At 38.7% G+C, this 23,716-nt stretch overlaps 1 protein-coding gene across 4 annotated transcripts in view; it reads left to right on the top strand.

Annotated features, from left to right (window-relative positions):
• The first annotated feature begins 336 nt into the window (after positions 1 to 336).
• Positions 337 to 23,716, top strand: part of LOC134664277 (eukaryotic translation initiation factor 4 gamma-like) — a 41,126-nt gene continuing 17,746 nt past the window's right edge. For all 4 annotated transcript variants that reach the window (XM_063520833.1, XM_063520832.1, XM_063520831.1 and 1 more), the window contains exon 1: positions 337 to 487. In XM_063520833.1, the coding sequence (XP_063376903.1) occupies positions 482 to 487 (6 nt within the window). In that variant the 5' untranslated portion in view covers positions 337 to 481. The remainder of the gene's footprint in view (positions 488 to 23,716) is intronic.

Raw genomic sequence — 23,716 nt, 5'->3', positions numbered from 1 at the left:
CTAAATTAATGTACCTTAACGGAGGAATTAACTGTAAAGTTTATTTTAGTTAAGTATACTTAATTGCAAAACATACAAATAGGAACTAATCAAGACATAAAGTTTAGTACAAACCTTAGAAAATAAATTAACAAGCCCGCAATTAAAACAAACGATGCCCACTTAAAAACCTACTTAACGACCAATAAAATGATAGTTGCTAATACGGGCGACTGACCACCCTTCTCAGATAATCGCCGCTAATATCTTAGATTGTATGCCTAATCGGCGCGTGTGGGGGGCGTATAAAGACGAGCGTTGACCCATTTCAAACCTCATACGTCAAGTTCGCGCGGACTTGAACAGTAGGTATAGAACTGATTTGAGAATTGAATACTTTCTCGGCAGGATTCTGAATTTAAAATTTAATTTGTGCAAAAATGGATTAAGGTGGTGTGTGTGAAGTGTGTTTTTGACTGTAGTGACAGTTTAGATCTACATAATGAAGGTAAGGACCGTTACGTTTGAATTTATTACACACATTATGAGGTAATATTCTTACAATATGTAGAAATGGTGGACTAAATGTTATTCTCTGCCAGCCTTATGGCAAAGCAGCTTTCAGCTAAAAATAAATTTGAATGGATTATCCATTATAAATTACAGAAAATAAAGCCTACATTATTAATTTAACCTTGACTTTGTCATAATAGTCCAGTTTTCCAGCCGCAAGGTCCAGAAATGGCCAGTTTAAAGGTGTTAAGTAGGTACTGATATTATAGATTACAGCGATCTGCAAATTGCAATTTTGCGGCTGAGTGTACATAAAAGCTGCGAAAACGTTTGTATGGAAAATTTAATAATAATAACGTAAACTATAAAGGTGTATGTAATGTTTGTATGTTGTTTGTTTGTCTGAAGCTTGAAATCAACTTTAAACGGAATTGTCTATATGAAATTAACTACAGAAAGGCACTGAACTCTCGCCCTATACTATAAGTATACTCTTTTAACACCTAACATATGCATATGAGTTTAAATGCGATAAATAAATACATAAATATTAGGGGATATACTTACACAGATCAACCTAGCCTCAAACTAAGCAAAGCTTGTACTATGGGTGCTAAGCGACGATATATGTACATACGTATATAGATAAATAACATACTTAAGTATACATAGAAAACACAGATAGAAAGTGAAATTGCAAAGATGGATGACCTTTTAATTAACAAGTTTGCCAATCCATTACCTCTTTAGACATCAGTACCATATAGGGCTTTTATTCAGTGGAAAGTTCGCATGCCACATGAATGGCAACTTTTTTTGCAGTAGGGTACGGTCATTAAATATGTAATCTTAACTCGCTCGCAACTTTGTATAATTTAAACGACACCTACTGAGCTCTATAATTAATTGCCTTATCAGTTGCTGCCAGGTTTAAGTAAGGCCTGTGCACACCGGGTGCGTGTGCGTAGACGTGCACGTGCACACCGCTTGCACGTCTACGCACACGCACCCGGTGTGGCCTGGCCTGGCCTTTAGGGCCCCCCCACATCTAGCGTCTTTCGAGCGTCGGCGTCTACAACTCTATGGCCTCTGCTCGACGCAACGTCGACGCAACTGCGCAGCGACGTCATTTTCTATAGCGCTGACCAGACGCCGACAGACGCCGACGCTCGAAAGACGCTAGATATGGGGGGGCCCTTAGGCTATGGTTGACTGCATAATATTGTAACACTAGTTATCTTACAAACGAAATAAATGTAGGTAATGTATGTAGGTACGAAAATAATATTATAGTGACCAATATAAATTTGTTTCAAATAATTTTTAAGAAAAAAAAACCGACTTCCATGGGGGCCGATGAAAGATTATTGTAGATGGTACACTATGTAGAAAAGGAGGTAAAACTACCCACTTTTCTACTAGCATTTCGCTTCTGTATAATGGCTCCTCTACAGGATGGGCCAACGCCGCCCACTCCAAGGGACGCAGCCATGCGGTAGAATGAGATAGCAATATCACTTGCTCCCTCTAACGCATAAATGCGTCCCTTGGAGTGGCCGGCGTTGGCCCATCGTGAAGAGGAGCCATGAGGGTCGTAGTTCTAGCCTAACCTAACCCACTCCTCAGACAGCAGTTCGGTTCTGTGCGGATCGCAGTTCGAACCGAATCAAACCCACTTTTCAAGTAGCATTTCGTTTCTGTAAGGCTCGCAGTTCTAACCTAACCTAATCCTTGTTCGGTTCTGTGAGGATCGCAGTTCAAACCTAACCTAACCCACTTAATGGCGCATGCCGTACGGTGTACGGGGGTTTAAGCGGGAGGGGCTAGTAAGATTGGCATCATCGTACTTTATACCTACATTAATTTTATGGTAGGTAATCATAGTTGTTTATTTAGTTAAGGTATCATAGTGGTTTTCTGGGTCAAGGTCCGGGTCCGAGACCGGGTCCGAGTCCGGGTCCGTGTCCGGGTCCGAGACCGGGTCCGAGTCCGGATCCGAGTCCGGGTCCGAGTCTGATTCCAAGTCCGGGTCCGAATCCGAGTCCAGGTCCGGGTCCGAACCGGATCCGGGTATGAGTCCGAGTCCGGGTCCCAGTCCAAGTCAAAATCAAAATTCGTAATCACCAAACGTGTACCATGCGTCATTGAAGAGTTCTGTTCTGGTCATCATCAGCAGTTCCACTTCATCAAATGCGACAGTTTTTAATGTAAATGCTTGATTTTATGATGAAAATACAAAAAAAATCTATACGTATGCCTTTAATATTTGAGGAGTTCCCTCGATTCCTTATGGATCCCATCATCAGAACTCGAGCTTGACAAAAATGTGGCTTAAAAACTTAACTTGCTTAACGAACATAACGAAAAGGAAAAATCGCCAAACGTGAACTATGCGTCGTTGAAGAGTTCTGTTCTGATCATCATCAGCAGTTCCACTTCATCAAATGCGACAGTTTTTAATAAAAATGCTTGATTTTCTGATGTAAATACAAAAATCTCTATACGCATGCCTTTAAGATTTGAGGAGTTCCCTTGATTCCTCATGGATCCCATCATCAGAACTCGAGCTTGACAAAAATGTGGCTTAAAAACTTAACTTGCTTAGCAAACATAACGACGAGGACAAATCGCCAACCGTGAACTATGCGTCGTTGAAGAGTTCTGTTCTGATCATCATCAGCAGTTCCACTTCATCAAATGCAACAGTTTTTAATGAAAATGCTTGATTTTCTGATGTAAATACAAAAATCTCTATACGCATGCCTTTAAGATTTGAGGAGTTCCCTTGATTCCTCATTGATTCCATCATCAGAACTCGAGCTTGACAAAAATGTGGCTTAAAAACTTAACTTGCTTAACAAACATAACGAAGAGGACAAATCGCCAACCGTGAACTATGCGTCGTTAAAGAGTTCCGTTCTGATCATCATCAGCAGTTCCACTTCATCAAATGTCACTTTTTTGGGTGTATATGCTTGATTTGTTGATAAAAACCCAAAAATCACTATATGTATGCCTTTAAGATTTGAGGAGTTCCCTCGATTCCTCATGGATCCCATCATCGGAACTGGGTTTTGACAAAAACGGGACCAATCTGTATGCATATACATTCAATCAAAAAAAGAATTTTCAAAATCGATCTAGTAATGACGGAGATATGAAGTAACAAACATAAATAATTTTTAAGAAAAAAAAACCGACTTCTATGGGGGCCGGTGAAAGATTATTGTAGATGGTACACTATGTAGAAAAGGAGGTAAAACCACCCACTTTTCTACTAGCATTTCGCTTCTGTAAGGGTCGTAGTTCTAGCCTAACCTAACCCACTTCTCTGATAGCAGTTCAGTTCTGTGAGGATCGCAGTTCAAACCTAACCTAACCCACTTAACGGCCCATGCGGTGCGGTGTACGGGGGTTTAAGCGGGAGGGGCTAGTAAGATTGGCATCATCATACTTATATACTTACACATTTTATGGTAGGTAATCATAGTGGTTTATTTAGTTAAGGTATCCTAGTGGTTTTCCGGGTCAAGGTCCGGGTCCGAGTCCGCGTCTGAGTCCGGGTCCGAGTCCGGGTCCGAGCCCGGGTTCGAGTCCAGGTCCAGGTCCGGGTCCGAACCGGATCCGGGTATGAGTCCGGTTCTGGGTCCGAGTCCGGGACCCAGTCCAAGTCAAAATCGAAATTCGTAATCACCAAATGTGTACTATGCGTTGTTGAAGAGTTCTATTCTGGTCATCATCAGCAGTTCCATTTCATCAAATGCGACAGTTTTTAATGTAAATGCTTGATTTTATGATGAAAATACAAAAAAATCTATGCGTATGCCTTTAATATTTGAGGAGTTCCCTCGATTCCTTATGGATCCCATCATCAGAACTCGAGCTTGACAAAAATGTGGCTTAAAAACTTAACTTGCTTAACAAACATAACGAAGAGGAAAAATCGCCAAACGTGAACTATGCGTCGTTGAAGAGTTCTGTTCTGATCATCATCAGCAGTTCCACTTCATCAAATGCGACAGTTTTTAATAAAAATGCTTAATTTTCTGATGTAAATACAAAAATCTCTATACGCATGCCTTTAATATTTGAGGAGTTCCCTCGATTCCTTATGGATCCCATAATCAGAACTCGAGCTTGACAAAAATGTGCATTAAAAACTTAACTTGCTTAACAAACATAACGAAGAGGAAAAATCTCGAAACGTGAACTATGCGTCGTTGAAGAGTTCTGTTCTGATCATCATCAGCAGTTCCACTTCATCAAATGCGACAGTTTTTAATGAAAATGCTTAATTTTCTGATGTAAATACAAAAATCTCTATACGCATGCCTTTAATATTTGAGGAGTTCCATCGATTCCTTATGGATCCCATCATCAGAACTCGAGCTTGACAAAAATGTGCATTAAAAACTTAACTTGCTTAACAAACATAACGAAGAGGAAAAATCTCGAAACGTGAACTATGCGTCGTTGAAGAGTTCTGTTCTGATCATCATCAGCAGTTCCACTTCATCAAATGCGACAGTTTTTAATGAAAATGCTTAATTTTCTGATGTAAATACAAAAATCTCTATACGCATGCCTTTAAGATTTGAGGAGTTCTCTCGATTCCTCATGGATCCCATCATCAGAACTCGAGCTTGACAAAAATGTGCATTAAAAACTGAACTAGCTTAACAAACATAACGAAGAGGACAAATCGCCAACCGTGAACTATGCGTCGTTGAGGAGTTCCGTTCTGATCATCATCAGCAGTTCCACTTCATCAAATGTCACTCTTTTGGATGTATATGCTTGATTTGATGATAAAAACCCAAAAATCACTATATGTATGCCTTTAAGATTTGAGGAGTACCCTCGATTCCTCATGGAACCCATCATCAGAACTGGGTTTTGACAGAATCAATCTGTATGCATATACATTCAATCAAAAAAATAATTTTCAAAATCGGTCCAGTAATGACGGAGATATGAAGTAACAAACATAAAAAAAAAAAAAAAAAAAAACATACAACCGAATTGATAACCTCCTCCTTTGGGATTTGGAATTCGGTTAAAAAAATAAAAAAAAATAAAAAAAAACATACAACCGAATTGATAACCTCCTTCTTTGAGATTTGGAAGTCGGTTAAAAAGACGAGTCCGATTCGCACTTGTCCGGTTTATTGTAATATTCTAAACGTACTGAACTGCTGCTTATTTTTACTTAGGCGCGATTATGTGGTTTGATCTCAATTTGGTCTGCGGTCACAAAAATACTTATTTTAGCGATTAAAGAATTTAACTTTATAGACAATTTGTCGAATTTCACTTTTGAAACTCAATTTCCTTTTGTATTTTTTGGAGAATTATAGCAAGCTTGCTAGCTAACTTTATTTTCGGTTTTTAGTTTAATTAGTAGGTAGTGTGTCTACATGAAATAACACAACATAATAGTGCATTTCATGATGTAAATTTAATGTCACGACCCATTCAAAAAATGTCGAATATAGCTCCAGTTGTTGATAAACATAAACGTTGCTTTCTGAAGTCAAGACCAATGAACGGCCTTGCCAAAACCGGTTGCATTCTGCATGCTAATACAATTTCACCACTATCTTATACTTTAATCAAAGAATTTCAAATAGCCTATTCCTTTCATTATCACTACTTCAATTTAGACTCTTAGGTTATACACTAAGGTTCACTTTCGAATGTTCTTAAGAATGTAAATGAGACGTTTTGAAAAGTAGATCCTTACAGGTGACGAGCTTAACTGCTAAAACAACGCCCTTTAGATCTCTACCTTCAATACTAGACTTTGTGGGTACTGTTATAAAGTTTCTTTTCAAATAGGTGTACTGATAGACATGAGATGTTTTGAAAAGTTAGACGTTTTGAAATGACTGAACGTAACTACGATAAAATAACGTAAGATAACCCGACATCTAGAAAGGTCTAGTTAGTTAGTAGTTGTATAATTCTGCAGATAACTGGTAGTTTACTGCTAAATGGCTGAATGGTTTCACTATAATTATTTTTAATTAAGTACCTGTTAATTAATTTACATAATTTACATACCTAAACATGATTAAGTTTTAATATCGTCTTATCTGTATTAAATAAATTGAAATATTTGTTCTATCTTATACCTTTACGAGCAATTATTGTATAATATATAATATATTTGAATATTTCGGGGACCTCGGAAACGGCTGTAACGATTTCGATGAAATTTGCTATATGAGGGTTTTCGGGGGCGAAAAATCGATCTAGTTAGAAGTCCTATCTCCAATAATTTGAGAGTGCACTATTCGCCGAATGTCTTCACAATATTGTATAATGGGGTTGGCAACTGTCAAAGGTTTGCATAGATGGCGCCATCATAGCTTGACCCTTTTTCTATGAGATTTTTGGCTTAAAGAGCTGGCATCCAGGGTATTAAAAAAACTAAAAATTGACACAATTGTAGGGATGGACAGGGCAAGCTATGATGGCGCCATCTGCTAAAAACTTCCACCGGCCAACCCCATTATGTACCTACTAGTGCTAAGATTTTTTTTTATTTTTTTTTCTCAAGTCAAATAGGACCCTGTCCAAGCAACCATCAATAGCTGAGAAATGCACTCTGTTTACGTTGCATGTGAAATCTGGATCGACCGGTCCGATGGGACGAGTTGACGAGTCTATCGACTCTTGGCAAAACAGAAACACGGCTCTTTGCTCTAAAAGTGCAGTCGTTACAAAGTTGATTGCGATATGATGTGCGCGGCTTCATTTTGACTGCTATACCTAGACCCCTATTCGACAAGCGACGTTTGACGTATCGTGTTGATCTCCCGTTGATGTGGGAAAAATCATAAGTTCTCGAATACGTACAATGTCAAAATTTGACATTAACAATCCACAGTTAGGGTGACAAGCAAACCAAACCGAACCACCCTTAGTTTAGAGTGGAGTTTTGGTTGTACCAAATGTTAGTATCCACCGTTGATGGAATCAACACTCAGTACGCAATAAAATCAACTGTTGATTTGACGTGGATGCGAAATCTGACAGTTGTACATGTCGAATTTGGCCCCGTCAAGTAAATCTTGTCGGTAGAAAAAAGGACGCAAATTTGAAAAATCGTGGGTTAGCAGCACTACGTTTGAATTGTTTGAAAATCGCGTGTTATTGTTATAGCTTATCTGTGGAACTGTTTTATTTACATTACATCGTTGTTCGATGTACATAATATTGCTGCTTTTTGTTGGTTTCAAGAGATACCATACTTTAGTTTCCTTTACATTGCTACTGACATATTCAGCTTGACAGACTATAAGAAGTTTATCTTTGAAAATATTCTAGATTCTAACACATTTTAGTTCGTCACAAGAAAAAAGTTACTTGTTTGGATAACACAATAAAAGTTGACGACTCTTGGTTACATCATTTATATTAGGTACCTATCCTTGTATAGATATGTACGTATATTTCGGGAATCTCAGAAACGGCTCTAACGATTTCGATGAAATTTTCTATATATGTAGGTTTTCGGGGGCGAAAAATCGATCTAGCTCGGTCTTATTCTGGAAAAACGCGCATTTTTGAGTTTTTATGTTTTCCGAGTAAAGCTCGGTCTCCCATATACCGGGTGTGGCCTGTAACATGAGCAAATAATTAAAACATAGATTGTACTCCTCAAACGGTGACACTTTTGTTCTACAACTTTTAAAAATTATGAATGATTTAGACTCCCTATTTTTCATACAAAATAAATATTATCTTCAATGGACGCCATCGCCACGCCATATCATTGTGTTTAACGTTGCTTGTCACGCCTTAAACGAAACACAATTCGCAATACATTGCGTCTTAGAATAAACTTTAAAGTGTATTAAAAAGCAAACCACAAGTTATTTCTAAAAGTTGCTGAACAAATGTTAGTCAGTATGAGGAGTACAGCCTACAGTTTAATTTTTTGCTCATATTACAGGCCACACCCGGTATAACTTTATTATTAGGTACTTAACGGTCAAAACGATAGACTGTACCAACTAACCAATGCATGCAATGCTGTATTGCAGCTATTACCGGCGCATCACAATGCACCTGTTATCATCCGGAGCGATAAACAGCACATTATACGTTAACGGTGTCCGCACTCTACTTAACTGGACTGCTCGTGAAGCTTGCCATATGTAGGGGAGAACCAATATAAATGCGATTTCGTTCATTCGGGGGCTACCCCACGCCAATGATCTTCAATCTGTATCCCTTAGTTTTCTAATGTTTCTTGTAGTTTATTATACAGTGAAACCTGGATAAGTGAGATCTCAAGGGACGAGCAAATTTGTCTCACTTAAAGAGGTTTTCCACTTACACAGGGTCCCAGTTAGCCAGGTACAAATAAATTTCTGTTTCATTTACAGAGGGTCCCATTAATAGAGGTGAGAATAGAGGATATATATCAGTTATAGAGGTGGTTAATAAGGTATTTTGTAATTATCTTTAAATTTTTAGGTAAAATAATCCTTGTCCCTAAATATTTTTTAAGTCTGTTTAAATATTTCTTTGAATTTATTTCGAATGATTTTCTAAAGGATAATTTTTTTCAATTAAATTTCATACGGACTTCATTGCATCTTAGAAATACATATATTAAATGAAAATTTGTTTATTCTTGTTACTTATCAAGATTTCAGCTTTCGTTTCGATAGTTTTAACTACATTATAGTAACTATTTAAACGAAACTTGGAGTTGTTTAGACACAATTAAGCAAATGCGTAAATTTTGGATAGACTTATAGACTAAGCTAAGAGTTAGTAAGAATACGGAAATAGATCAATAAAGTCCAAGTTAGAGAGGTCATAGATTAACGTTATCTCAGATACAGAGGTAATTCGTATAAAATTTTAAAAAAAAAAACAATTCGGAAAATGGAATCTTATAAATATAGTCTCAGTAAAAGAGGTAAAATACACTCTCTGTCTCAGTAATAGAGGTAAATGTGACTATAAAATCACAACAACTAATCTCAGTTATAGAGGTCTGTTATTTCTCACTAACAGAGGTAATTCAGCGCCAAAGTGCCGGGACCGCACCATGAGTCCCAGCTATAGAGGTTTCTCACTTATCCAGGTCCCACTTAACCAAGTTTTACTGTATTAACAGCAACGGCTTTAAGCAATATAGTATCCCAGTTTACTTCAAAGTTCATTGTCTTCTTGATATTTGAATGGCATCAAAGTTGAACAATATTAGGCTAAATAATTTTTAAGAAAAAAAAACCGACTTCTATGGGGCCCGGTGAAAGATTATGGTAGATGGTGCACTATGTAGAAAAGGAGGTAAAACCAGTACCTACTTTCTAGTAGCATTTCGTTTCCGTAAGGGTCGTAGTTATCTAGCCTAACCTAACCCACTTCTCTGATAGCAGTTCGGTTCTGTGATGATCGCAGTTCGAACCTAATCAAACCCACTTTTCTAGTAGCATTTCGTTTCTGTAAGACTCGCAGTTCTAACCAAACCTAACCCACTTTTGTTCGGTTCTGTGAGGATCGCAGTTCAAACCTAACCTAACCCACTTAACGGCGCATGCGGTGCGGTGTACGGGAGTTTGAGCGGGAGGGGTTTGGCATCATCATACCCACATTTTATGGTAGGTAATCATAGTGGTTTATTTAGTTTAGGTATCATAGTGGTTTTCCGGGTCAAGGTCCGGGTCTCTGAGTCAGAGTCCGGGTCCGAGTCCCGGTCCAAGTCCGGGTCCGGGTCCGAGTCCGGGTCCGAGTCCGGGTCCGAGTCCGGGTCCGAGTCCGGGTCCGAGTCAGAGTCCGAGTCCGGGTCCGAACCGGATCCGGGTATGAGTCCGGGTCCCAGTCCAAGTCAAAATCGAAATTCGAAATCACCAAACATGTACTATGCGTCGTTGAAGAGTTCTGTTCTGATCATCATCAGCAGTTCCACTTCATCAAATGCGACAGTTTTTAATGTAAATTCTTGATTTTATGATGAAAATACAAAAAATTCTATACGTATGCCTTTAAGATTTGAGGAGTTCCCTCGATTCCTTATGGATCCCATCTTCAGAACTCGAGCTTGACAGAAATGTGGCTTAAAAACTAAACTTGCTTAACAAACATAACGAAGAGGACAAATCGCCAAACGTGAACTATGCGTCGTTGAAGAGTTCCGTTCTGATCATCATCAGCAGTTCCACTTCATCAAATGCGACAGTTTTTAATGAAAATGCTTGATTTTATGATGAAAATACAAAAAATTCTATACGTATGCCTTTAAGATTTGAGGAGTTCCCTCGATTCCTTATGGATCCCATCATCAGAACTCGAGCTTGACAGAAATGTGGCTTAAAAACTAAACTTGCTTAACAAACATAACGAAGAGGACAAATCGCCAAACGTGAACTATGCGTCGTTGAAGAGTTCCGTTCTGATCATCATCAGCAGTTCCACTTCATCAAATGCGACAGTTTTTAATGAAAATGCTTGATTTTCTGATGAAAATACAAAAATCTCTATACGCATGCCTTTAAAATTTGAGGAGTTCCCTCGATTTCTCATGGATCCCATCATCAGAACTCAAGCTTGATAAAATTGTGGCTTAAAAACTTAACTTGCTTAACAAACATAACGAAGAGGACAAATCGCCAAACGTGAACTATGCGTCGTTGAAGAGTTCCGTTCTGATCATCATCAGCAGTTCCACTTCATTAAATGTCACGTTTTTGAATGTATATGCTTGATTTGTTGATAAAAACACAAAAATGACCATATGTATGCCTTTAAGATTTGAGGAGTTCCGTCGATTCCTCATGGATCCCATGATCAGAACTGGATTTTGACAAAAACGGGACCAATCTGTATGCATATACATACAATCGAAAAAATAATTTTCAAAATCGGTCCAGTAATGACGGAGATATGGAGTAACAAACATAAAAAAAAAAAAAAAAACATACAACCGAATTGATAACCTCCTCCTTTGGGATTTGGAAGTCGGTTAAAAACTGGTTTTCTGGCCATAACTTTTGTGTTAATTAGTTTAAAATTTAAACCCTAGACACGTATTTTCAAGACGTCAAAGACAAACCCAAGTACATATGTAGATTTCGTACATGTAAGATCCTTCACAGCAAACTAGATACGAAAAAATGTATGGTTTTTGAGACAATATAAAAAAAACATAAAAAAATAAGGATTAATTTCTTTCAAAATCCGGTAGACAAAACCGGAGATAAAAGATTGAAGAACCGACAACCATTTGTCTTATAATTCTATCTGTAATGCAAAAAAAGGAGATACGAATCAAAACTTGTCAAAAATCGATGAAAACCTCGGGTAGCCCCTTAAATGGTTTGTCATTTTTAGGGTACCGCACCCAAAGGGTAAAAACGGGACCATATTAGTAAGACTCCGCGCGCTATCCGTCTGTCTGTCACCAGGCTGTACCTCATGAACCGTGATAGGTGGGCAGTTAAATTTTTCACAGATGTTGTATTTCTGTTGCCGCTATAAGCTGAGAGAAGCGCCAGGGATTAATCCGAACAATTCCTCGGAGCACTCCCTGTTAGAAAACCTCATCGAATGTGGAATTTATTGCGTAAGCATAATTACGGTAATCAATGAGTTTTCAATGAGCCTTTATTTTTTTGTACGGTTGTTGTGCAGTATTTCTAACAACTAAATTGGAGGTATATACCTAGGGCAAAATCAGTCAGACAGAATAGCTAAACTATCGTTAAATTAGCTGACCAAAAGGTCAAATTATGCTGGACTGGTTCTGAATCACGTAAAAATGTTTTATGAACGGTAACTGCGGATCGCCATCGATATGCAACTATGAGTAGTAATCAGGCTAGCCTGATGATGGAACTCAACATTATAAGCGGATGTTATTAGAACCTGCGATTTACTGAGGCTTATAATTTTACATTAGTTAGGTTATGTTATAGGGTAGGTATCTTGTCCGCTATAGGTACATATATACGCTTTTTCTCAAAATTGGTCCCTGAATCATAAGAGCGGCTGCTCTTATAATTATTGTACACATGGCTATTTAATTTATTGCTCCTGTTACAGGAAGCATCCTGTATACGTCATAATCTCATAGAAGTTTACAGTAGACGTTTAAAATAACACTTGCACTTCATGTGCTATCAAAATCTTTGCAGACTTTTCTTGGTTCAACTCTTGTAACAATGTCACCTCAAGCTAGAGCACCCTCATCAGCATTATCACCATATCATCCTTTTATCCACCACTGTTGAGCATAGGCCTCTCTTCGAGTACACCACTTGTCCCGGTCCTAAGCTAATTTCATCCAGATCTTCTCATCCCATAATTGTACGTGATCTTGTTAAGGTGAGGTATGCCCGGGGAAAATTTTCAGATTCTGTCAAATTACCCCATTTCACACACAAGCACACGTCACGCACACTACCTCACTTTACCGGGACAGGTCAGTGACCCATCCTATTTTTTTTAAGATGCAAATGAGAGTATTTTGAGTTTCGTCTTAACAACTAGCCTCCTTTGAGGAAGAGAAACTCTAAAAAAGTTCCATTGAAAGAAGGAAGACAAAACAATATATTTTATGTTGCTCTCCTTGTCTGTTCATGTCACATGTGACGTACTTAAATGTAAATTAACTAAATAATCGAATTCATTAGATACTCGAACTAAATAAACCGAATAAATACAGAAGTCGTCAAATGAAAAAAGTTATTTAGGTACTACTCTAATTAATAGGGCTTTCGATAAGGCACAAATCAATTCAATGACAATTTCATTAAAATCATATGTGTATTCCGATGATATTATTATTATATAACTTACCTTAGCTTAGCTTCAATTTGTATATATTTAGTTATACTACCTAGCTACTAAGCAAAATTTGCATGCTTCTTCAAGTGAAATATAGGGGAGAGCGGGGACAAAGGTAACTGCGGGTGGAAAGTAACTATTGCTCTGTAGGTTTATCTAATAGACAAAATACCACTCCGCTGCTATTAAGCGATAGACAGTGGTGCCCCCTTCACTCAGTCAGCGCATTCAGTCGAAACGAGCGCCACGTGCTATTAGGTTGTGTGAGAGGACGCAACGTGAAATTTTTCGAATCAAAAGTACGTTTTTTGACTTTTAGTTCTTTGATGTTTATGTTGTATTAAAATTCATACATTTTCTGAATATTTGCATATCCCCTAGAGTGGCATTGTCTGGCTAGGTCTCTATGGTGGCGGGGAGCCGGGAGATGGACAGATATAACAAGCCGTTGAATGGCGGCGCCTCAGATTTAACGGTGGCTTGAGGTTGAGTGGTGCGGCAAATTTAGAAAAATATACGTCAAGTGGCGGCGCCTCCATGGGTGGTCATCGCGAATTTGACGTGTGCTAGAAATTTGACCAATTCTCAAAAATATGTATGATTGAATTGAATTCAGCATAAAATAGCTTTTATGATTGTATAGGTACCAATGAATTTCATTATATTTATTTGAATTATGCTGGACTTGATCAAATCTCATATTACCAATTATTTTTTCTTTCATGTATAAAAATATGTATAATTAGGAAATAAAACAATTGATTGAAAAAAAGCAGTCTTTATGACAAAACATTACATTTAACACGATTCACACAGTTTATTTCACTTTTTATCACTGCGTATTCCATTTGTGTACCTTTGTAAGGACAATGTTGTTAGCAAATAAATTTCTGGTTTCTGAATGTTCGCGGCTCGACGGTCGGTGCGTACGAGGTCTGGTGGGGCGTGAACATCACGCCATTTCTAAAAAACATTATTTTACGCGGGAATTCAACCTTTAAGGAATACCATCCTTGTTTAATGAAGAATGCATCTTGCAAAAGTGAGCAAGCAAGGCATAGTTTTAATGGTTTTATTTTAGGCGCAAAATACGGCGTCGCACAGAGGCCGGGAGACGGTCTCTGCCACACACGGGCTTGTTGTGACGGAACCGTCTCCCGGTTCACCGCTAATTGGGGAGTGTCTGGCTCCCGGCCTCTGCCACGCAGGGGCATGTTTTAAAAATGGCCGCGCCATTTTTCCTACCGTTCAACCGGAGGCCCTGCCACCCGAAGGGATATTGATTAGATTGATTGCAATTTATTTTTCTCGCACACGTTGCGTTTCAAATTCAAAGACATCTTTCATGTTTTCAGAAAAATGCGGTCGGGTACAAAAGTAACAAAGCCATACAAAAGTAACATTTACATCCCATACAATATACCTATTGGATCTATGCCATATTAGTAAACGATGTATGCCATATTTGTAAGTGAAAAAACTCTGACCCCTGAATTATCTGATTAGATAACATGTTTATAAGACAATAATTGATCTCATCACTTGAAATAAAAACAATTTCTAACGAGGAATTAATATTGATTTGTTTTCTTAAAATACTAATGTTTATGTAGTTGAAATGCAAATATTAAAGTGTGTTATCAATAATAATTTACATGATTAGTAGGTACTTTTAGGGTTCCGTAACTCAAAAAGAAAAAACGGAACCCTTATAGGATCACTCGTGCGTAGGGGTCACAAAACCGTGCGTATTTTATAAAACCGGTTTTTCGGTTTTTTCGGTGATTTCGATCTTACGTATAATTTGTAAAATAAGCAATTATTTTTAGGTTCAATGTTTTGATATTACGTCTTCCACGACATTTCTATTTACTTTACCAAGACCATATCAATAAATTAATCCAAATCCATCAATAAAGTTTTTAACTAAGCAGTAATTCTAAACCGGTTTGCCTAAGCAACCTATTATATGACAACGGTGTTCACATAGTCCTCCTTCTGGAAATACACCGCTGATGATGCCCAACTCGCTAAACGAGATAAAATACCGGGATTTGATTTGGTAGCGGCATTATAATACCATAAACAATTAATATAGAACTTCGACATGCGGCCGGTCTTCTCTTACTGCCCTGGTCAACGTGATTTCAAATAACATCGATGGCAACAATATCGCCACCACGATTATTCAAATCGGCGGAACGCGGATATGCAGCATATATAATCCTCCACGTAGCTGCTGGCATACTCCACGCCTTCCTTACTTGGAACACCCATCCCTTTACATTTGAGACTTGAATAGCCACCATACCGGCTGGGGATAAAGGAAATCTGACGCCAACGAGAAGGCGATCATGGACTGGGCAGATAGGAACAAAACAACACTGTTTTAGTCGTTTCTCACAAAGGCAAAGGAACTTTCAAATCAGCTCGATGGAGAAGTGAACCCGGACCTAGTCTTCACAACAAGAGCAATAGACGGTACCCCAGTGGCCGCCGAGCTGTACGCGCTAGCGGATTTTCCACACTCTCAACACAGCCTATTATTAGTTGTCATAGGTCTGAAAAGGTCTGAGTCGTATCCTGCCTAACACCACATCGCGGAAGTTTGCTTATGCGGATGATGCCCTTGTGACACAAAAAGACAGCTTGAAAATTGAACTAAATATCCTGGAAAAGGACCTGGATCTATTAGATGACTATTTCTCTCAGTGGCGTTTGTGCCCCTGCCCTTCCAAGACCGAGGTGTTCTGCGTTCACCAGTGCAACAAACTAGCCAACACGGAGCTGATATTAAAATTCAGAGGCAATCTTCTCCGACACAACTTTCTTCCTAAATATCTCCGAAGCATCCTGGATTGAAGCCTTAACTTCAAGGACCATCAAAGCAGTCTATCTGCAAAACTGGGCAAATAGATATAACGTTGGAGACTAAAAAGCTGTTCATTTATACAATTAGTGCGTATAATGTATTGTTTTTTTATTTTGCTCTTCAAAATAATGAAACTATGTTTACAAAAGTGTAAAATCGAAAAACTCGAAAAAGCCGGTTTTATTAAAGTAAAAACCCGGTTTTGACAATTGGCTGTAAACCCGGTTTTTCCGGTTTTTTCGATTTCGGTGAAACCGGGTTTGTGACGCCTACTCGTGCGTCTGTCTATACGTCTGTCACAGCCAATTTGCTCCAAAACTATTGGACAAATTAAGTTGAAATTTGGTACACATATGGAAGTCTGCTACCCAAAGACGGACATGTAATATAAACAAATGAATTTTAAGTATAGGGGGCTATTTTAAGGGGAATATGAGAAAATTAGAAAACCAAGTTTTGCAAACCATATCGTGTTACATATTAAAAGGGCTTATTTTGAGGATCTCAAATATATATTTTTTTATAATTTTATATAAAACAGTTTAGAAATTATTTAAGAAAATAGGCAAAAAATGACCGCCCCCCCCTTATCTCCGATAATATAGGGTCTAAAATTTTGAAAAAAAAAATACACAACCTTCTACCTCTAGATGACAGGAAAACCTATTAGAAATCTAGAGTCAAGCGTGAGCCGGACTTAAGAAAGAAAACGCGGTTGGGCTGTTTTAAGGACACAGCCGTAATGGTTTACGTGAAACTAGCTGTGGACAGCTTTTTCGAAAGCCGATGGCCGAGCTACGCGTAGGGCCGTAGGCCCAAGCATCCCTCAGAGGCTTTTTAAAACGCACGGCCGAAGGCCGAGTTGCGGGAGGTTAGTGCTCAAACACAGAACAATTATAGTTCAATTGTCTGAATGCGAAGGTCGAAAGCCCTGAAGGCCCGGAGCCTCCGACAAGTGCATGCTCCCCTGAAAGGAGATTGTCGATTTTGTTCTATCTTTTGCTAAGGGGTCATCCATTAATTACATTGCACGTTTAGGGGGAGGGAGGGGTCAAGAAAATGTGACATATTGTGACATGGGGGAGGGAGGAGACACAAACTTTGTGACGTCACTTTAACTTCATCAGTAACCGAAAATTTATTAAAATTATTTTATTCGCTGTACATTTAAATAACAAGTTTTTAAAACGATAATCGTTTTTATTCGTTTAATTTTCTTTCCTTCGCAGTGTTGGGTTATAAAATTACTAATATTTCATCATCTCAGCCATAAGACGTCCACTGCTGAACATAGGCCTCCCCCTTGGACCTCCATACGTGCCGGTTGGAAGCGACCCGCATCCAGCGTCTTCCGGCGACCTTAACAAGATCGTCTGTCCATCTTGTGGGTGGACGTCCTACGCTGCGCTTGCTAGTCCGTGGTCTCCACTCGAGCACTTTTCGACCCCATCGGCCATCTTCTCTGCGTGCAATGTGGCCTGCCCATTGCCACTTCAGCTTGCTAATCCGGTGGGCTATGTCGGTGACTTTAGTTCGTCTACGGATCTCCTCATTTCTGATTCGATCACGTAGAGAAACTCCGAGCATAGCCCTCTCCATAGCTCGTTGAGCGACTTTGAGTTTTGAGATGAGGCCGATAGTGAAAGACCACGTTTCGGAGCCGTAAGTCATCATTTCTAATATTTATATCGTCAAAAATATTTTGATAAAATATTTATAATACTTAGGTGCTTACTTAATTCGATTTGGCGATTTCGTAGAAAAAATGTGACGTCACACTAGGGGGAGGGGTTTGCCAAATGTGACCAAGTTTTTTTTTTATTATTATTATTTTCTTTATTTATTTTCCTTCTTAAGTTAGGTTAATTATAATATGCATATAAAAGTAAAATATAAAAACACTTACAAAACAATAAAAAATAAAATTATAAACACATTATAAAAAACCTAACCTAGGGTTATTATTATTATTATTATTATGAATGGCCTTACTCATGGCCACAGACTAGCCGAGGCGTAGACGTGGCCTACGATGGAGCGAGCTCGCCCAGAAGGTGCCTGTTCACTCTTGATTTGAAGGTTGCCGGGTTATAAGAACACGGAAATATAGACGCCGGCAAGGAATTCCATTCCTTGGCAGTGCGCATAAGGAAAGTAGAAGCAAAGCGCTTCGTGCGAATTGGTGGAATATCTACCAAGTAAGGATGGAAACCGGCCGTGCGTCTGAAATGTGACAAGGAGGGGGGGAGGGGTCAAAAAACCTAGAAATTCGTGTGACGTAATTAATGGATGACCCCTAAGCGATTGGGCCCAATACCTATACATTACTGGTAAAACGCGTAAGAAGTCTGCAACTAAGCGTGAGCAGGTCTTGATAATAAGAATTGTGGATAAGCTCTGTCAGGGCCACAACCGCAATTGTTTACGTGAAACGTGGTGCGGACAGCTAGTGCGAAGGTTGATGGCCAAGCTCTGCGTTGGGCCGAAGGCCTGACGCATCCGAGAGAGGTGCACCTCCACGCAAGGTCGAAGCATGACCTTTAGGAGGTTAGTGCTCAAACAGAACAAATAATTGGTTTAAGTACGAGTAGCTAAGTGAGAAGGCTGAACTGCCGTATATCGCGACCATCGAATTTCGCAAATTGCGGGGATTTTTCTATTACACCAATGAAACCGTAGGTAATTAGAGTGACAGAGAGAAATGCCAGCAATTTGCGAACTTCGAGCTTCGATTTCCGCGGTTATAGCCCTGTTATCTTGAATTAACAGAGACACACCTAACAATGAAAAAAAAATGTAGGCACTATGCTTAACATAATACTTGAACAAAAAAAATGGGTAACTAACTATCCTAAGATAGCCAGCTGTGTGTGGACAAATTGAATAAACAGTTGAATGTACTTAAGAACTTCGCTTTGCTCGCTCGTTCAAAAATGTGTGCAGTACGGAACCCTTGGGACGTGAGTTCGACTCGCACTTGACCGGTTTTTATTTTGATTTGATATGTCATATTATATTAAATTACAGCCCACTGTGTCTTGTTACTTTTGACCCACAACGTGTTACTTTCTGCACGCCAACGGGGTGATTCGTAACAAAAAAGGATTTTTTAAAAACAAAATACACAATTATAATGTTAGTCAAGACGTTAATGTACAGATCATGCACTGACGTTATATATGATACATTAAACTCATCAAAATAATAAGGGTTAACCAGAAACTAAGGTCAAAGTACAAAGTGTTACGTTTCTCCCCGCTCTACCCTACGCATCCAAAATTACTGTCCACCTATGTTCATAACTATATGTATTTTTTGCAAATAAATATATGGTTATCTTTATCAATAAATTAAGTCCTGGCAGGGTGGAACTTTCATTTTGGCGGATTCTTTCTCTCTGCATCTGACTACCTATAGCTGTTACGGCAATTTTTTGGTAAACTTACGGTTATATGTTCAGACTCTGAATCTCTATAGTAATTTAAGACGAAAATATTTAAAATATATGGACATACCTCTGGTCCTTGAACTACGTCCAAAGAGAGGTATGGGAATGGGAACTGAGAATGACATCTCGCTTCGTGTGGTAGGGCACAGCACAGCGGATGTCATTCCAGATCTAGAGCAGAGCTCAACCTTACAGAAATCTGCAGCCAAATAACACTAGCACTAGACTCTACTCATAGTGTCCTTCCTGCCGGTGAGTATGGTTGCCAGTTATCAACGAGGGGTGCGGAGTGTTAGACTCGGCAACGCGCATGGAGTTGCAGGCGTCCAAAGGCTACGAAGATTGCTTATCATCAGACGGGCCGGGCCGTATGCTTGTTTGTTAGCGACGAGGTATAAAAAATAAAATTAAATATGCACAGAATATCATTGAATTAAAAACTTTGTTTTATTTTATAGTAAATTAGTATAACACTCGATACACAGGCAATCACAATCCAGGCCGCAGCGATTTTGGGCTGTAAGCCTCGTAGGCCAGTAGGTATATATCGGCCTCACAAGCCTCAAAAACTCGCTAGGACTGAGTCTAGACCGTACCTAGCCGTTTATTTATTCTTGATTTCATGAAGGTTTGCAGAACAGTACGTAACCGCATTATACATCTATCTTAGACGGACCTCACAGCAACAAAACAGGTTTAGCACTGCACGATTTTCAAGTAGTACACGAAATATTTACATAATGTTCCGTATTAATAGGTAATATTTGAAGATCAAAAGTTCTGTAACATAAATACAAGATCACAACATTGTCTTCACAGTTCATTGACGTTGACGTACAAAAGTACGTCAAATAGGTATGCAATATTAATACCAGCATAATGAAAATTAATTCCAATCAGTAAGTATGAGTCTTCAAACTTTTTTCATTCTAAGCCGGGTTTCAAGGAGCAAATTACTTAAATGATATTGGAATCGTATTGTTTTAAGATAGTTTACTGCCTTTTTCAACCATTATGCCCCAACAAATCAAATCTAAGATGAGACTCGAGCTCCATCTGATGATAATTATTTACCCTGTTTTTTTAAATAGTATTTGTCTACTGGTATACTTTTTCGTATATGTATATGATTTAATGTCGAAATAAATGCCAAAATCAACTGTCATTTTAATTAAATTTGCGATACGTGTGCTTTGATCCGAGCCCAGCGGGCATCTGATCAAAGAAGTTGCGTGCACGGAACCGCTGATATCATATTTTCGAACTTATTTATTGAATGTGAAATTAAAAAAAAAAGTAATCCTGGTAGTCGCTCAAGCATACAATTGCGCGTTATTAGAAGCAGTTTTCATATTTTTATCTTTTGTGCACAAATTGTTACGAATCTTGAAAGTCCGTTTTAGACCTATGTTCGTGATCGTTTTCTATCGAGCAAAAGTCAAAAACTTAGGATTCTATTCACTCTAATCAGTAGAAAAAGCCCTCAAGTTTGCTAATTGAATGTATGGCAGCTGTATCGTGATCCAAAAAAGAGCTACGGCTTTTAAAAAACTCCGTTTTCTGAACTCACTGCACCTTAAGTACTAACCTTTATTACTACTTTCAACTTGTATATATATATATATATATATATATATATATATATATATATATAATATATATATATATATAAGGTTAGTACTTAACGAGATCACGTACAATTAATTATATATATATATATATATATATATATATATATATATATATATATATTGTATTGTATTGTATGTATGTATGTATGCTAGTATGTATTTTATGTATTTTATGAGTTGACAATACGTTAGTTTACTTTTTCTAAATATTACTGTACATCCCGTAAGTTTGTCTATCTGACCTGACTGGAGTTTTCCTCTCATCTAATCGAAGTTTAGCTGGAAGAGATAAAGGGATAAGTTCGCCTTTGTACTTCCATTACTGTAATTTATTTTTGTAAACCTGTGTTGTGTACAATAAAGTGATTACTACTACTACTACTATAATCTTTCTAATGGCCATGCCACTCATTTCATCCGAAAACGGCCACCTTTAAGTCAACATTTTTGGTATACTTGCCATCACACAGCCTGGCATCATGTCCCGCCCAACTCCATTTTTCCTCCTCCCATCTCAATTTTGCCACAGCTAACAATCCTCCGCTATTGAACGCCAAAAAATTTAGACTGCGCGCGTAATACCTCCTGATGCTGCATTTTCCAAACGTTGTCTCTTCAGGACTTTTCACCCCCCTAGCTAGGGTTCTAAGTGACAAAAAAAGGTCGAACCTTTTTTTTCTTGATTAAAGCATGAAACTTGGCACAGTTGTTCCTTATATCAAAACAAGCCGATTTCGATCGGTAGCCCGAAGGAGCCTCCCCTCTGGGGCCCGAGAGGGGGGGGTCAAAGTCGGAGCGGTACCCGGCTTCATTCTTAAAATTCTAACAGGCCCCGTTTAGCTAATAGGTCATATTTGGTATCAATTTCGGATAAATCAATAACGTAGAATTCATTTCTGGTATAAAAATTTAGCGATTTGTAGAAAAAATTAAAAAAAAACTCATAGTATCTAATTTTTCAAGTGTAATTTTTGTTTCTTATTTATTGTCAAAATTAAACTGCCTGGTTTTTCTACATTAAAAAAATATGATGATAAAGCCTATTTAATGCAGATTTTAAAAACATAACTTTTACATACCTTTATTTAGAGGAAATCGCATAAAAAAAACTTATATCGTCTCGCGCCGGTGAATATCTTTTTACTGACATCGGCATCGATATAGACAACATCCGAAGTACACACTCTGGAGACCGATTAAAAGTATTGTTTATTGTTGTAGATCCTATTATAAAGATAGAAAAGCGTACAAATATTTTTTTATGTGTCGTTCAGTGAAAAAAGGGACCTTGGAACAAATTATCACAGAGCCTCGCGTTTGTATAGAAGCATACTCGTATTTAGTTAGTGCCAACCACTCCATGGACTCCATGGTCGCTGTTCTCAATATGGGATATTACTGCAATGTTCTGCCGCCAGAGTGCAGCACTACCGACTCTAGTAAATTCATAGACTAACTTATACATGTAGATGTAGATGTAGTGTAGGGACGCCCGGTCAGAAGCAGGCGGGCTGTCGATCGCTTGTCGCGTTCATTCAGCCCAGTTTCCTGGAGTTGGAGCTTCAGGTTACTGTCCCGGTGGCATTCCCACACTATTCTCCTCAAATCTTCTTGTTTTCCTGCAGAATAAAAGGACATCTTTGAGTTCGACGTCCTTTAGTTCGTTTTCTTTTAGTATGTCTCTACCGAATGTATTATATCGCGGTGCCGCGTACATAGTACATTCTGCTAGTAAGTGTAAGCTAGTCTCCTCCTTACCACAATGTGGATAGGAGGCGTCTCTACTAATTTCCATTATCTTGAGGTGTCTGTTGAGAGTATTGTGACCTGTAATGATACCTGTCAATAGTCTCAGACTGCTCTTACCTAGTTTCAGAAGATACCTGGTTCTCCTGTGGTCTATACCTTTGATCATCATCTTCGACTGTCTGCATCCAGTCTCTTCTTCCCATTCTCTCTGTACTTCCATCTCTTTTACCTTCTCTATGACTCCCTTCGTGACATCCGCTGACATAGGCAGAGCCGGTTCCGGACCTATGTATTCCGTCTCCGCCCTTATCCTCGCCAGCTCGTCAGCTTTCTCGTTTCCCGTTACTCCCTGGTGTCCTGGAACCCATGCCACCGTGACACTTCTTTGCTTGCCTATCAAGTTGAGCTCCTCTCGACATTCTCTAACGAGAGAGGAGGTAACTGATATTTTCTTTAGTGCCTTTAGTGCTGCCTGGCTGCCTGTGTATATTACGACAGCGCCCTCTTGTTTTACGCTCTTCTTGATTATGCTTGCGCAGCGCGTTATAGCACATACCTCGGCTTGGAACACGCTAGCATATCTACCCAGTGGTACTGATTCTCTCCCAGTTTGAGTATCACTATGCCCGCTCCTGCTAGTTTCATCGAGCTTCTTCTTGAGCCATCCGTGAAGCAGATGGTCGTCGGGTGTCCGACTTCCACCTTCCATCAGTT

This window comes from Cydia fagiglandana, chromosome 5 (assembly GCF_963556715.1).
Source record: "Cydia fagiglandana chromosome 5, ilCydFagi1.1, whole genome shotgun sequence".
NCBI lineage: Eukaryota > Metazoa > Arthropoda > Insecta > Lepidoptera > Tortricidae > Cydia > Cydia fagiglandana.
The sequence above is the reverse complement of the archived record's forward strand: the minus strand, read 5'-3'. Positions and strand labels throughout refer to the sequence as shown.